Source organism: Pituophis catenifer, unplaced genomic scaffold (assembly GCF_029215685.1).
Source record: "Pituophis catenifer annectens isolate HBS135680 unplaced genomic scaffold, rPitCat1.0.hap2 SCAF_3, whole genome shotgun sequence".
Lineage (NCBI taxonomy): Eukaryota > Metazoa > Chordata > Lepidosauria > Squamata > Colubridae > Pituophis > Pituophis catenifer.
In genome coordinates this window covers 174,744,166-174,755,569 of record NW_027256883.1, presented here as the reverse complement: position 1 = coordinate 174,755,569, position 11,404 = coordinate 174,744,166, and the positions used below count along the sequence as shown (strand labels likewise).

Below are 11,404 nucleotides of genomic sequence, written 5' to 3'. Positions count from 1 at the left end.
CCTCCATTTTCTATACATGCCACTATATTTCATTGTAAAGATATACTGTGCATAACTTAATTCAGTTTGAACAATTGTTTTGCCTATGTGACAGTAGGTAATCTCAGTATATTGAAAAAGTTCAGTTGGCTTGTTTTTTGATCTACAAAGAAATCAGATGAGTTGATAGAACAGTTGGTTACAAGAAAATCAGAGCAATGTGATTACAGTCACAATTGGTTTCTATTGCTTTATTCTTTAGAAAATGAGAATTCCTACAAACTCTTCATACATTGTTTGCTGTGTGTATTTTATCTTTCTAGATAATGGCATCGCATCCACGTAGAGTTCGACTGAAACCCTGGCTAGTAGCTCAAGTAGACAGTGGAATGTATTCAGGTCTTCTGTGGCTTAATAGGGATGCAAAGCGATTTCAAATTCCTTGGAAGCATGCAACTCGACATAGTCCTCAACATGAAGAAGAAAATACAATTTTTAAGGTAACCGAAAAACACAGTTCTGCTAGTATGCTACATGATAGAATGAGATTGCTCTCTCTCTCTCTCTCCCTCCCTCCCTCTTCTCTCCCCCCCTTCAATGGATGGAGGATGAAATTAATAATAGCAACAATAGTATAGCAACAATACATATAATCTTAAATTTGCTGTTTTTTAAGCAATAAAATGGTTGGCATGTTCAGAGATACAACCTGATGGAGATATATCCTGCATTGTTTTCATCAGCAGAACCACATTCTGAACCTGAAATCCTAGGTGGAGAAGCATGCATGCAGTACAAAGGCATTAACACACAGGGACAAATGAAGGGCAAAGTGATATACAAAACATAATATATTCAGATAGGGTTTCAGGTCCTTAGTAGATAAAAATCCCCTTCAGTCTTATCCCTGCCTACCCTGTGTACTTTGTGCTATAGCAGAACTAATTTTCCTGGAGTATTGTGGCTTTCCTTCTGAGGAGTTTCAGATTCAATGTTTTAATTATCTACTTTTCAACTCTTCACCTCTGTTCTTGTCACTTGTTGCTAAAGTTCCTTATCTTAGGCATCTAACTTTCTTCGGAGTTAGCCTCATTCATGTTGGATTTTCTTCTCAGCATTTTGCTGAGGATTGTATTCATCTGGATTTTTTTAAAAATTGTACACTTGTTCTCATGAAGTAAATTTCAGCAATGCATGCTCTTTTCTTTTATTCCTGAAGATAGTGAATTAATTTTATCTAGATAAACCTGGAATGCAATTCCGCATTTTTAAAAAAAGAAATTGTAACATTGAGTTGATTTGTTTTAACATAGTCAGGTGTCTTGTTAGAAAAAGCTTGAGAAAGAAAATACCTAATGGTTTAAAGACATCTGTGTCTCTTAGAAAGGTGAAAGGAAACAATTACCTGTTGCAGAAAGTATTTATTGCCTAGGTGTATCTTATAGACGAGAGTTTGTTTGGCAGCACAATTCAACAGAAGCTGGCATGATGACAACCCTTAACTGACATAATGTACTTTGCTCCCAGGCGTGGGCTGTGGAAACAGGAAAGTATCAAGAAGGGGTTGATGATCCTGACCCCGCAAAGTGGAAAGCCCAACTCCGGTGTGCTCTCAACAAAAGCCGTGAATTCAAGCTCATATACGATGGTACCAAAGAAGTGCCAATGAATCCAATTAAAATTTATGAAGTATGTGACATCCCACCATCCCTGACGCCAATCATTAATCCTGGTGAGAAACAGAGAAACTTCTGTTTAAAGAAGGTTATAGCTAATCCTAAACTAATTGTCTTAGTTTTCTGGGTTACTAAGGTTTAAGTGAATACAGCAACTATATTGAACAAGCATAATCAATTTATCCATTGTATTATTTAATTGACTGTACTTAAGATCCATTCTGCATATGTAGGGATTTAATACCTATATGGTACAATCTAAATAGCTCAGCTTCCTTTTTAAAGCCAAAATCAATCAAAAACGTAGAAGTTCAGGTACATCCTGGCAAAAATCCAGAGTAAGAACATGAAATTTGGGTTTTGGGAGGTCTAGTTTTTTTAATGCAACTCTGATGGTTGACCATGGGTTTCCTTTCTCTTCATTTTTGAACTGAAATAAGGGGATCATTACAAATGCCCCTATTCTAAAAAGAGTGCTACTTTCAAATGCTGGATGGCATTTGTTAGAAACTTTGGTTACACATTTTGTGTTTGCTAAATAGGGCTTTGTCCGCACATGGAAGAAATACAGTATCTTGGGTTAATTGTTGAATCTGAAGGGCCAATAAATATTTGAGAAAGCAAATTTTCTTGTCTGCCATTTACTTTCTAACACTCTAGCTACATAGTTCAGTGAGAGATATTATAGTATTCTCCTGAAACTCTCAAACTCTAGGAGAACTGTTTTATGCCAACAGACCTGATCTAAGAACCAAAAATGAATTTTGGATTTCACAGCACTCCTATGTTTGGAAACCAAAGAATATTTAGCATAAGAATTCCAAAAAATGATTTACTCTGCAACACTCTCATAGATCTAAAGAAGAATTCAATTTTTTTCTCGGTTTTGTTAAAAATTAGATTGTTAATTACTTTCCAATATTTCAATTCCTACATTTTTTCCAGGTTCCACCGGTTCAGTTCCATGGGATGAAAAGGATAATGATGTAGATGATGAAGATGAAGATGAATTAAATGAGTCTCAGCATGTAGCAATACAGGACAGTTTTCCATTTCTTAATATCAATGGTTAGTAGATTATTCTGACAATTTAAATCTATGTTTTAAAATACTGTTTTCTTTTCGTTAATGTTGAACTAAACATTTTGACAAGTCCTTTCGCAAAGATTTATCTCTAGATGCAACTAAATTAGCATGCAACATGCTACAGAGATATAACTTATATTTAGCACAAATGGTATATGCTGATCTCCTAGGTAAATACTTTCATCCTGCTTTTTATGTATCTGTTAGATATTTAATTAAAAAATGCAGGTAAGTGTATGTACTTATTGACATACTTTTTACATTTCTGCAGACACTTAATCTGATATTAAGTGGAATTCAGAATCTTAATTATTGACTTGATATCTTCCAAAATGTGTGTGGCATAATCCTGCTTTTATTTGCTTCGTGTCTGTCTGATGTAAGGCAGGTCAGGCTTTAAAACACTCCCTTGCTGCTGGGAATTTATTTAATTGGGTTCCTGAGGATTGTGACACCAAAGCTTTGGAATTAATGAAAGGGTGGAATAAGTTACAGCAATGGTATTTGCTCTGCAGGAATCTGAGCAACCGCTAGATGGCAACAGATACAGAAATATCAAACCTTTTGCTGTTATTTGCTAGTTGTCCAGATATTTTATAACCCTAAATAAGTTTATGCATGCCATATGGCGTCCACCTCTGCTATTTGAAACAGGATAAGAAGACTAGACCACAGCAGGATGTTTCCATGGAGGCATTCTGTCCCTCCCACATACACATTGTGTACCGTACTCTATTAGAGGAAGGTAAATTCCCAGTGCATAACAGGGACAGACACACCTTCCTGGCAAAGGCAGTATATAACAGCTTTAAAAGTCTTGGAATTCCCTGGAGCTAAGTTCAGGTTTTTCAGGTTTTAATGCATCATTGGTTCAACAAATATCTCTGTATTAATTTTCTAGACTTAGAGCTTGTTGAAATTACATTTTGATGGTGCCATGTAGTTATTTTTTTTTAAAAAACATTTTCTTAATCTACAAGTGACACATTTTTTTTATATGCTTTGTATCTAAAGCTTTCTTTTCTCTTTTGATCTTCTCTTTCGGTCCAGTAGCAACCCTGCCCTATGCTGTAGGTGGTTTTATAGATGATGACCACCGGCACCTTAAATTGCACCTGGAAGCCTACTGGGAGCCAGTGCAGCCCATGGGGCAGTGGTGTTACATGGGTATAATGAGAAACACTATACCCTGCAGCCCTGCAGAAAACCTGCCTGCAGGGCTGCATTTTCGAGCAGCTGTAGCTTCCAAATGCTCTTCAAGGGTAGCTCCATGTAGAGTGTGACACAGTAATCCAAACAGGAGGTGACTGAAGCTTGATTTAGGGTTGATGGGTAAGTGTAGGTTGCAGATGGCTACAGAGAGGCTGATGTGCACACTTCCCAAATCCCAAGTGACTATTGTCTGGAAGTGCACGTCCTGCATGCTGATTGGTTGATACGACTTCCTGTTCTGTACTTTGTTGTTTGAGCACCCCCTAGCCAGAATGTTAACATTTGCAGATGTATAAATGTAGCAGCTACGCAACTATCTCTGAACTACAGACACATACATTCCCTGACATGCAGTGACAGAGAAGTCTAATCCAGGCTCTAGGAATGAGTCACCATGACTAAGGCCTCCCAGTTCAGGAATGGGTACAATTGGTGCATAAGACAAACCTGTGCAAAATCTTTTTGGCCACAGTTGCCACAGCTCTTTGAGCAGGAGCAAAAGTTGTGGTAGACTGCATACCAACTCCCCATATCTCTCTACATGGGGCTCCCCTTGAGGAGCACTCGGAGGCTCCAACTGGTCCAGAATGTGGCTGCGCGAGTGGTTATGGGAGTGACTCGTCGCTCCCGGGTAACACCTCTCTTGCGCGAGCTGCACTGGCTCCAAGTGGTCTTCTGGGTGCGTTTCAAGGTGCTTGTCACCATCTTCAAAGCGCTCCATGGCTTAGGACCGGGATACCTACAGGACCGCCTTCTACCACCGAATGCCTCCCACTGTCCGATACACTCTCACAGAGAGGGCCTCCTCAGGGTGCCGTTGGCCAAGCAATGTTGGCTGGCGACCCCCAGGGGGAGAGCCTTCTCTATGGGGATTCCTGCCCTATGGAATGAGCTGCCCCTGGATATAAGAAGGATCCCCGACCACCGCGCCTTCCGTCGTGCTCTCAAGACTCTATTGTTCAATCCAGCCGGCCTGACCGAATAAATTAATTTTAATGGGTTTTAATTGGTTTTAAAGGGGTTTTAGCTAAGGGTTTTAATAACAGCCAAATTGCTTTAATTTATTTTAACGGTTTTTAATTTTTGTGATGAGTTTGTTTTAATATGGCTGTACACCGCCCTGAGTCCTTCGGGAGAAGGGCGGTATAGAAATGTAATAAAATCAAAAATCAAATCAAATCAACTCTGCATACCAGCTCTGGCTGAGGAAGTCTACTCCCATGCTACTCCCATGCTGAGTTAAAGCTGGAAAAATCCCAGAACCAGGAGGCCTTAAAACCTACAGTGACTCCATCTGGCCAAAGCTGAGTTGAAGCCTGTCCTCTGCCATTCAAATCCTCACAAGTTCCAGGTGCTGGGAACACTTGGGGCCATCACTTGGTTGGTTCAGAGAGGAGATGCAGAACTTGGTATTATCGGCATATTTGTGAATCCCCACTCCATGACCTTATCCAGTAGCTTCAGGTTGATGTTAAATTGCAGTGAGGAAAGGGTTGAGGCACCCACAAAGCAGCTCCATAGCTATGCTGATTAGAAATATATAGTTATGTTTGGCTTTAGGACTACCATCTTTCACTTGGCTGACAATCCTGGGAATTATAGACCAGAAGTGTTAGATTGCACTAATAAAAGACTTACTAGAAGAAAAGAATTCAAGCTTTCAATTTAGATTATCAGGGTAGATGAAAAGAGAGGTAAAATTCCAATGGTACAAGGTTAATTGTATTAACTTGCATAAGGAAGTCTAATGATACCTGCTTGTCTGATATGAAAATGATTGAATCTTTTTATAAATGTTAGAAAGCAGTGGGGATTACATAATTACATTTCATTTATTTTACTTAGATTCCCCAATGGCTCCTGCCAGTGCAGAGACCTGTAGCCCTGAAGCTGTGTGGCCAAAGAATGAACCTGAAGATATCGAGATGCCAATGCCTCCTGCCTTGCCAGCTCTACAGCATGATATGTACAGCTCTCCTGAACTTTGGATTAGCTCTCTTCCTAGTAAGTCTTTTTAGTTCAGGAGCCACTAGAATAAATAGATGACAAATCATGCACTCTTTTGTTTGGAAAGTCTTGAGTCTCACCTCTATTAAATAAGCTGCATTTCTGGAAGACTTGTTGAACAAATACAAACATTCTTCAGCTGTTATTCAAATTGGTCTGGGCAGGAAACAATTCTGATTTAAAATACATTTATTGGCATCAGCTGGTAAAAGAAACCTGCATGGGGTCCTTGTCCTATGACCACAATTGAAACTGGAATTTGGTCATACTATCTTGCAGTTATTAAGTGAGATGCCTATGTGACCACTTTGGTCCATGACCATCATCTCAGCACTTGCAGTTGCAATCATTAAACTGAGCTTGAGGAGGCCTCAGATGGGGAAAGTCCTGTGAGGTCCAGCGTAGGGCATGGACAAGCTGGGAGGATGCTACAGTGTAGCACAGCCCTGCGGTGTGGCATTTCTCAGTAGAAGCAGGGGGGCCTAAACCTGAAATAGAGGCTTGGATCCTTTAGAGTCTCAGCCATCTGCTACTGCCCCAGGTTTAAATGTCAGCCATAGCGCTGTTGCTGTCACTCAAAAATGCCACTCACACTGTTCTCCAAGGCACAAAAGTCCTGGGAAGCGGCATAATTGCCACTATTGCCCAATGTTCCTAGCAATGTGCTGCAGACTGCTTGCTTTCAGAAATGTGTGTCCTGCTGTTGAGAGGCTTGTGCAGCTTATCCAAGGCGGCTCTCAATTGCACCGGGCCTTCTTTCCTGAACCCTCCTTAGAGCTAGTGGGGCTTCAGAAGCCTTCTGAAACATTGGATAGACTGCATGGGCCTCTCAACAGCAAAAGAAAAACTGCTGAAGGTAAGCAACATGTGGCATTTCTTCAGCAGCACTGGGCTGCAGCGGCAATTGTGCCATTCCCCAAAGTTCACACACCTTGGAGAATGGCACAGTTTTCCTCACTGTGCATCGCTTACTTTCAGGAGTTTTTTTTTTTTGTTGTTTTTTTTTTGCTACTGAGAGGCTCACATGGCCCACAGTTCAGATGGCTTCCATAGGCCTTCTAGAATTGGCTTCAAGACAGTTCTGGGAAAGGCCTCTTGTGACTGGGAGCCTTGGCCTCTCATCGGAGGAGAAAAACACCTGAAGATGGAAGATTTTGGGGAATGCTGGGAAATGGGGGCAATCATATAATTTCCTAAGGTTTGCTTCCTTGGAGAATGGTTCATGGTGGCATTTCTGCTTGGCAGTTGGTGGTGTTGAGGCTGACATCAAGGCTTGGGGCAGTGGCAGCTGGCTGAGATTGTCAAAGATCCTGGGCCTATATTTCAGATGCAAGAGAGGGGGACATAGGTGGAATAGCATTGCAGCACCCCCATGATCTCAAGGCCTGCATCACCAAACACCCACATTTTTATCATCTCATTGGAAAAGTGCTACAGTGTTTGCAATTTCAGGCATAGATCATAAGTCCCTAGTTCAGTTCCATCGTATTTTCAAACAGGCACTGAACAAATGGTTGTTAAGCAAGGACTACTTATAGTTGAAAACTGTTGAACTGTTGGTTAATGATGTTAGAGTAACTTGTCATTAATTGGGTAGCCATTGTGCATAACAAGTGGTTAGATTGTTGCTATGGGTAAGCACTAGATTCATATAATGGCAGGTCTTTTAACAGTAACTTTGCTTTATTTTACAATCCATGACTCCTTGATTTGTTAGGATTTTGGTTTTTTTTTTTTGTAATTATGGCAAATTATATCTTTTGTTTCCTAATACCAGTAGTCAGTCCTATTTTGTGTTGATTTTATTTATTTAGTTAGATATGGTGCAGTGCAATTATGGTTCCTACTATACCTCTGATACATTAATAATATATTTTTCTTAAGTGACAGATCTTGAAATCAAGTTTGAATATCGTGGCAAGGAGTTTGGGCAGACAATGACTGTGAGCAACCCCCAAGGCTGCAGACTTTTCTATGGAGAATTAGGTCCTATGCCAGATCAAGAAGAACTCTTTGGGCCGATTAATTTGGAGCAAGTCAAGTTTCCAGGGCCTGAATCCATCCCAAATGAAAAACAAAAGCTGTTCACCAGTCGACTGCTTGATGTAATGGACAGAGGGCTAATACTAGAAGTCAGTGGTCATGCTATCTATGCTATCAGGCTTTGCCAGTGCAAAGTATATTGGTCTGGGCCATGTGCACCTTCCTCTACCACACCAAATTTAATTGAAAGACAGAAGAGAGTTAAGCTCTTTTGTTTGGAAACATTTCTAAGTGGTGAGTAGCTCTAATGCCTTTGTATCACTATCCGTGAATAACTAGCAGTACTGTTTATTTTAACCTTGTAATCTTGTATGGATTAATACAGCTAGGGCTGTATCTCTGTTAGCATTAGAGTGGATACAGCTGTTTTTGTAGTTAGTCCCTGCTGGGTTTACAGTGCATAGCTTTGTTTTCTATATGCCAGAAAATGTGAAGGGATATGGATTCAATTTAATATACTCAATTAAAGCAAAGGTTTCTTTCTTTTTGGCCCAAATGGGTCTCTGGTGTCATTCATTCTATACATCTTCATGTTGTTGAAAGTTATGAGTGAAATGGTATGAGCAGCTACCTGTTCTATTGTAGTTCATTTTTGCACTGATCTGATTTTAAAATCTAACTGAAAGCAAATGCCATTATGGGGATCAATTGATACAATGGGAAGGTGAGGGTAGGATAAATTGCTTCCAGTAATTTCTTCACATATGTCATTTCCAAATACACATACTGTATATTTTACCAGACATAACTAATCTGTTCTTTTATCATAATAATGTAATTTATTACATACTCTGTCTCTCCTTTTCACATTCTTCCTCTAAATTTAGAGCTAATTGCCCATCAGAAAGGACAGATTAGTAAACAGCCACCATATGAGATCTACTTTTGTTTTGGAGAAGAATGGCCAGATGGAAAATCAAAAGAGCGAAAGCTGATTGTTGTTCAGGTAAGAAGACAATTTATTGCAAAAATACTGTATGCTACTACTCCTGCAGTTGCATCTATCATAGAATAAGTCTTCACTTAGAACGTGTAAAATCTGTTTCATGGGTTCTTTTGGGATATAGGGGGGTATAAAAGAGCCAGATAAAGGGTATAAAGAGCCAGAGCTCCTAGTTCAACAGTTCACAGATTTCATTTCTTGTTTTCAGGTTTTCTTGTATTGAGCAAGATGAGCCAAAGGAAAGACTCTTAATGTAATGACACCCCTTTTCAAACTTTGTTTAATACAAGTAAATCTGAGAATGAAAGTTCACAGTCGTTTTCATCTAATATAATCCGTTTCCTTTTCATCTAATATAATGAGGCTACCGATGTTCTGAATATGTAATGGACTGAATGAGACCCAATAAAATGAGACTGAAATGGAATGACTGATTCTGGGAGGGAGATCTTTCCCATTTAGTAATGGTAGCAGTGTATCTGAAGAATCAAGTTTCTAATTTGATTTCTGTTGATCTATCACTGTCATTACAGTCAGAGTAAATAGTCCGAACTTTTTATCTTTTGACACCAATTCCTACTCACTTTGATCAGAATTAATCTTGTAAGAAATTACCTAACAATTCAAATGAAAGACTACAAGTATTGTATGCCAGAAGTAATTTAAAGTGACTATAACCTATATAGTCAGTGAATACCTCTATTAACTAATTACCAAAATAATAATTGTTTTACCTGTGTATAAATGATGGTCAAGGAAAGAGTCTTGACTCATTGGGCTAACCATGTGCTGACCAGCCATAATATTACTTGTCTATGCTATACAAACCAAAATACTATGTTTTCTATATTACAGAACATACCTAGAAAACTGTATGAATCTAATGATTGTGATTTACTCAGTTGTGAATCTGGCCATAAGGATGCAGATCTACAGCTCAAATAATCCCATAGAAATTATTATACAATTTTAATTCCATGAAAGACAAAACATTTTATTCCTTTTTAGTATCTATCTGATACTACTCTATTGCTGTTCTCTTGCTGCTATGCAAAGCACCTTTGTCTTGCTATGTTAGTGCTGGATCTGAGCAGGTTTAGCTTAAACATGAAGTATAGTGTGGACTGTAGAAATCGCAGACTTGGATTTGCATTAATGGAAATCAATCATGCACCCTAATATCCTTGGAAACAGTTGTTTTAAAATAGCTCATGGTATAGCAGTTGTTACATAGTTGTTGGCGCATTTGTTCCTGCCATGGCTCCTCTTCATTGCAGGACTGTTTACTGGTGACATAATCTATAGTAGCTAATAATGTTTTGATGGAATACTACATGTCTATGGAGATTTTCAATCATCCAGGTCATGGTTGTTCCAAAGGTGCTTTTCAAAAGGCAACTGGACTTCCTTAGTTTGTTCCTTGAAAATCTTTCACTTCTCATCCAGTTCTGAACTGAAGAAGCTTCTTGGATAAGAAGCGAAACCTTTTCAAGGAAAAAAAAATCAAAGTTCTAGTTGCCTTTTGAAAAGCACCTTTGGGATGGAACACTACCTTTCTTTTTCCATTTCAGTGCTGGATAGAATGCTGATAGTTGCTGCATTGTTTTTCTACCTCTGTCCTGAAGTGTTTTCATGATTTTGATCTCAAAGATGCAAGTCATATAAACTCTAAATGTATACTTCTAACTTTAGGAAGCACTGTGAATCCTTAGAGATTATGCGGGAGTGTAAATGTGATCAATCAAGAGTACATTTCTCAATAGTCTTCACCAGCTTGAGCATTTGGTTTATTCTAGGTTCCCAGATGAACTTTTAGGATTTGATCATCTTTTATTAGATTAACACGAACTTTCTTTTCAAACAGATAATTCCAATTGTAGCACGGATGATCTATGAAATGTTCTCTGGTGACTTCACCCGCTCTTTTGACAGTGGCAGTGTGCGTCTACAGATCTCTATCCCGGATATCAAGGATAACATTGTTGCCCAGCTGAAACAACTCTACCGTCTGCTGCAGAATCACCAAGAAGGTTGGCCGGTGCAGCCACCAAATATGCAGATGGCCCCACCCCTCACAGCACAGTGATGTCCCAGTGTTGGATAACCAAGCAATTGTCTGGATTCTTCATTTCTAGATTGAAATTAATTGAAATAAGAACACTTTTAAATATCTCTTCAGTGTGTAATATTTTAATGAGGAACATTGATATACAATGTAATTGTCTTAAACAATTTAGCAAAAGTTGATCCTAGTTAAATACATGTAAGACACACATATTTCTCTAGTTGTTTTCACTTTTATAAATATAACTATATAAATATAAAGCTTTAAACTTTTCCTTGCTTGCATGTAATGCTGTGGTGCTTTTTTGTCTTTTTACTTATTAACTTCACTCCTGCTTTATTCTTAGAGTATTTTTAGAACACAGTTTAAATGCATTAATTCACGATGACTTTA

At 38.8% G+C, this 11,404-nt stretch overlaps 1 protein-coding gene across 1 annotated transcript; it reads left to right on the top strand.

Moving 5' to 3' along the window:
• Window positions 1-305: 305 nt before the first annotated feature.
• On the top strand, window positions 306-11,040 carry IRF6 (interferon regulatory factor 6). Its single transcript, XM_070939811.1, has 7 exons — window positions 306-479; window positions 1,507-1,711; window positions 2,601-2,723; window positions 5,799-5,957; window positions 7,845-8,237; window positions 8,831-8,949; window positions 10,811-11,040. The coding sequence occupies exons 1-7, from the start codon at window positions 306-308 to the stop codon at window positions 11,030-11,032; spliced, it is 1,395 nt and encodes a 464-aa protein (XP_070795912.1). The 3' UTR covers window positions 11,033-11,040.
• The last annotated feature ends 364 nt before the right edge of the window (window positions 11,041-11,404 follow it).

Excerpts from the sequence above, each read along its gene's own strand:
- IRF6 (XM_070939811.1), top strand. The coding sequence starts at position 306 with ATGGCATCGCATCCACGTAGAGTTCGACTGAAACCCTGGCTAGTAGCT. Across the intron at positions 2,724-5,798 it reads TCCATTTCTTAATATCAATG|ATTCCCCAATGGCTCCTGCC; the intron begins GTTAGTAGATTA and ends TATTTTACTTAG. Across the intron at positions 8,950-10,810 it reads GAAAGCTGATTGTTGTTCAG|ATAATTCCAATTGTAGCACG; the intron begins GTAAGAAGACAA and ends CTTTTCAAACAG.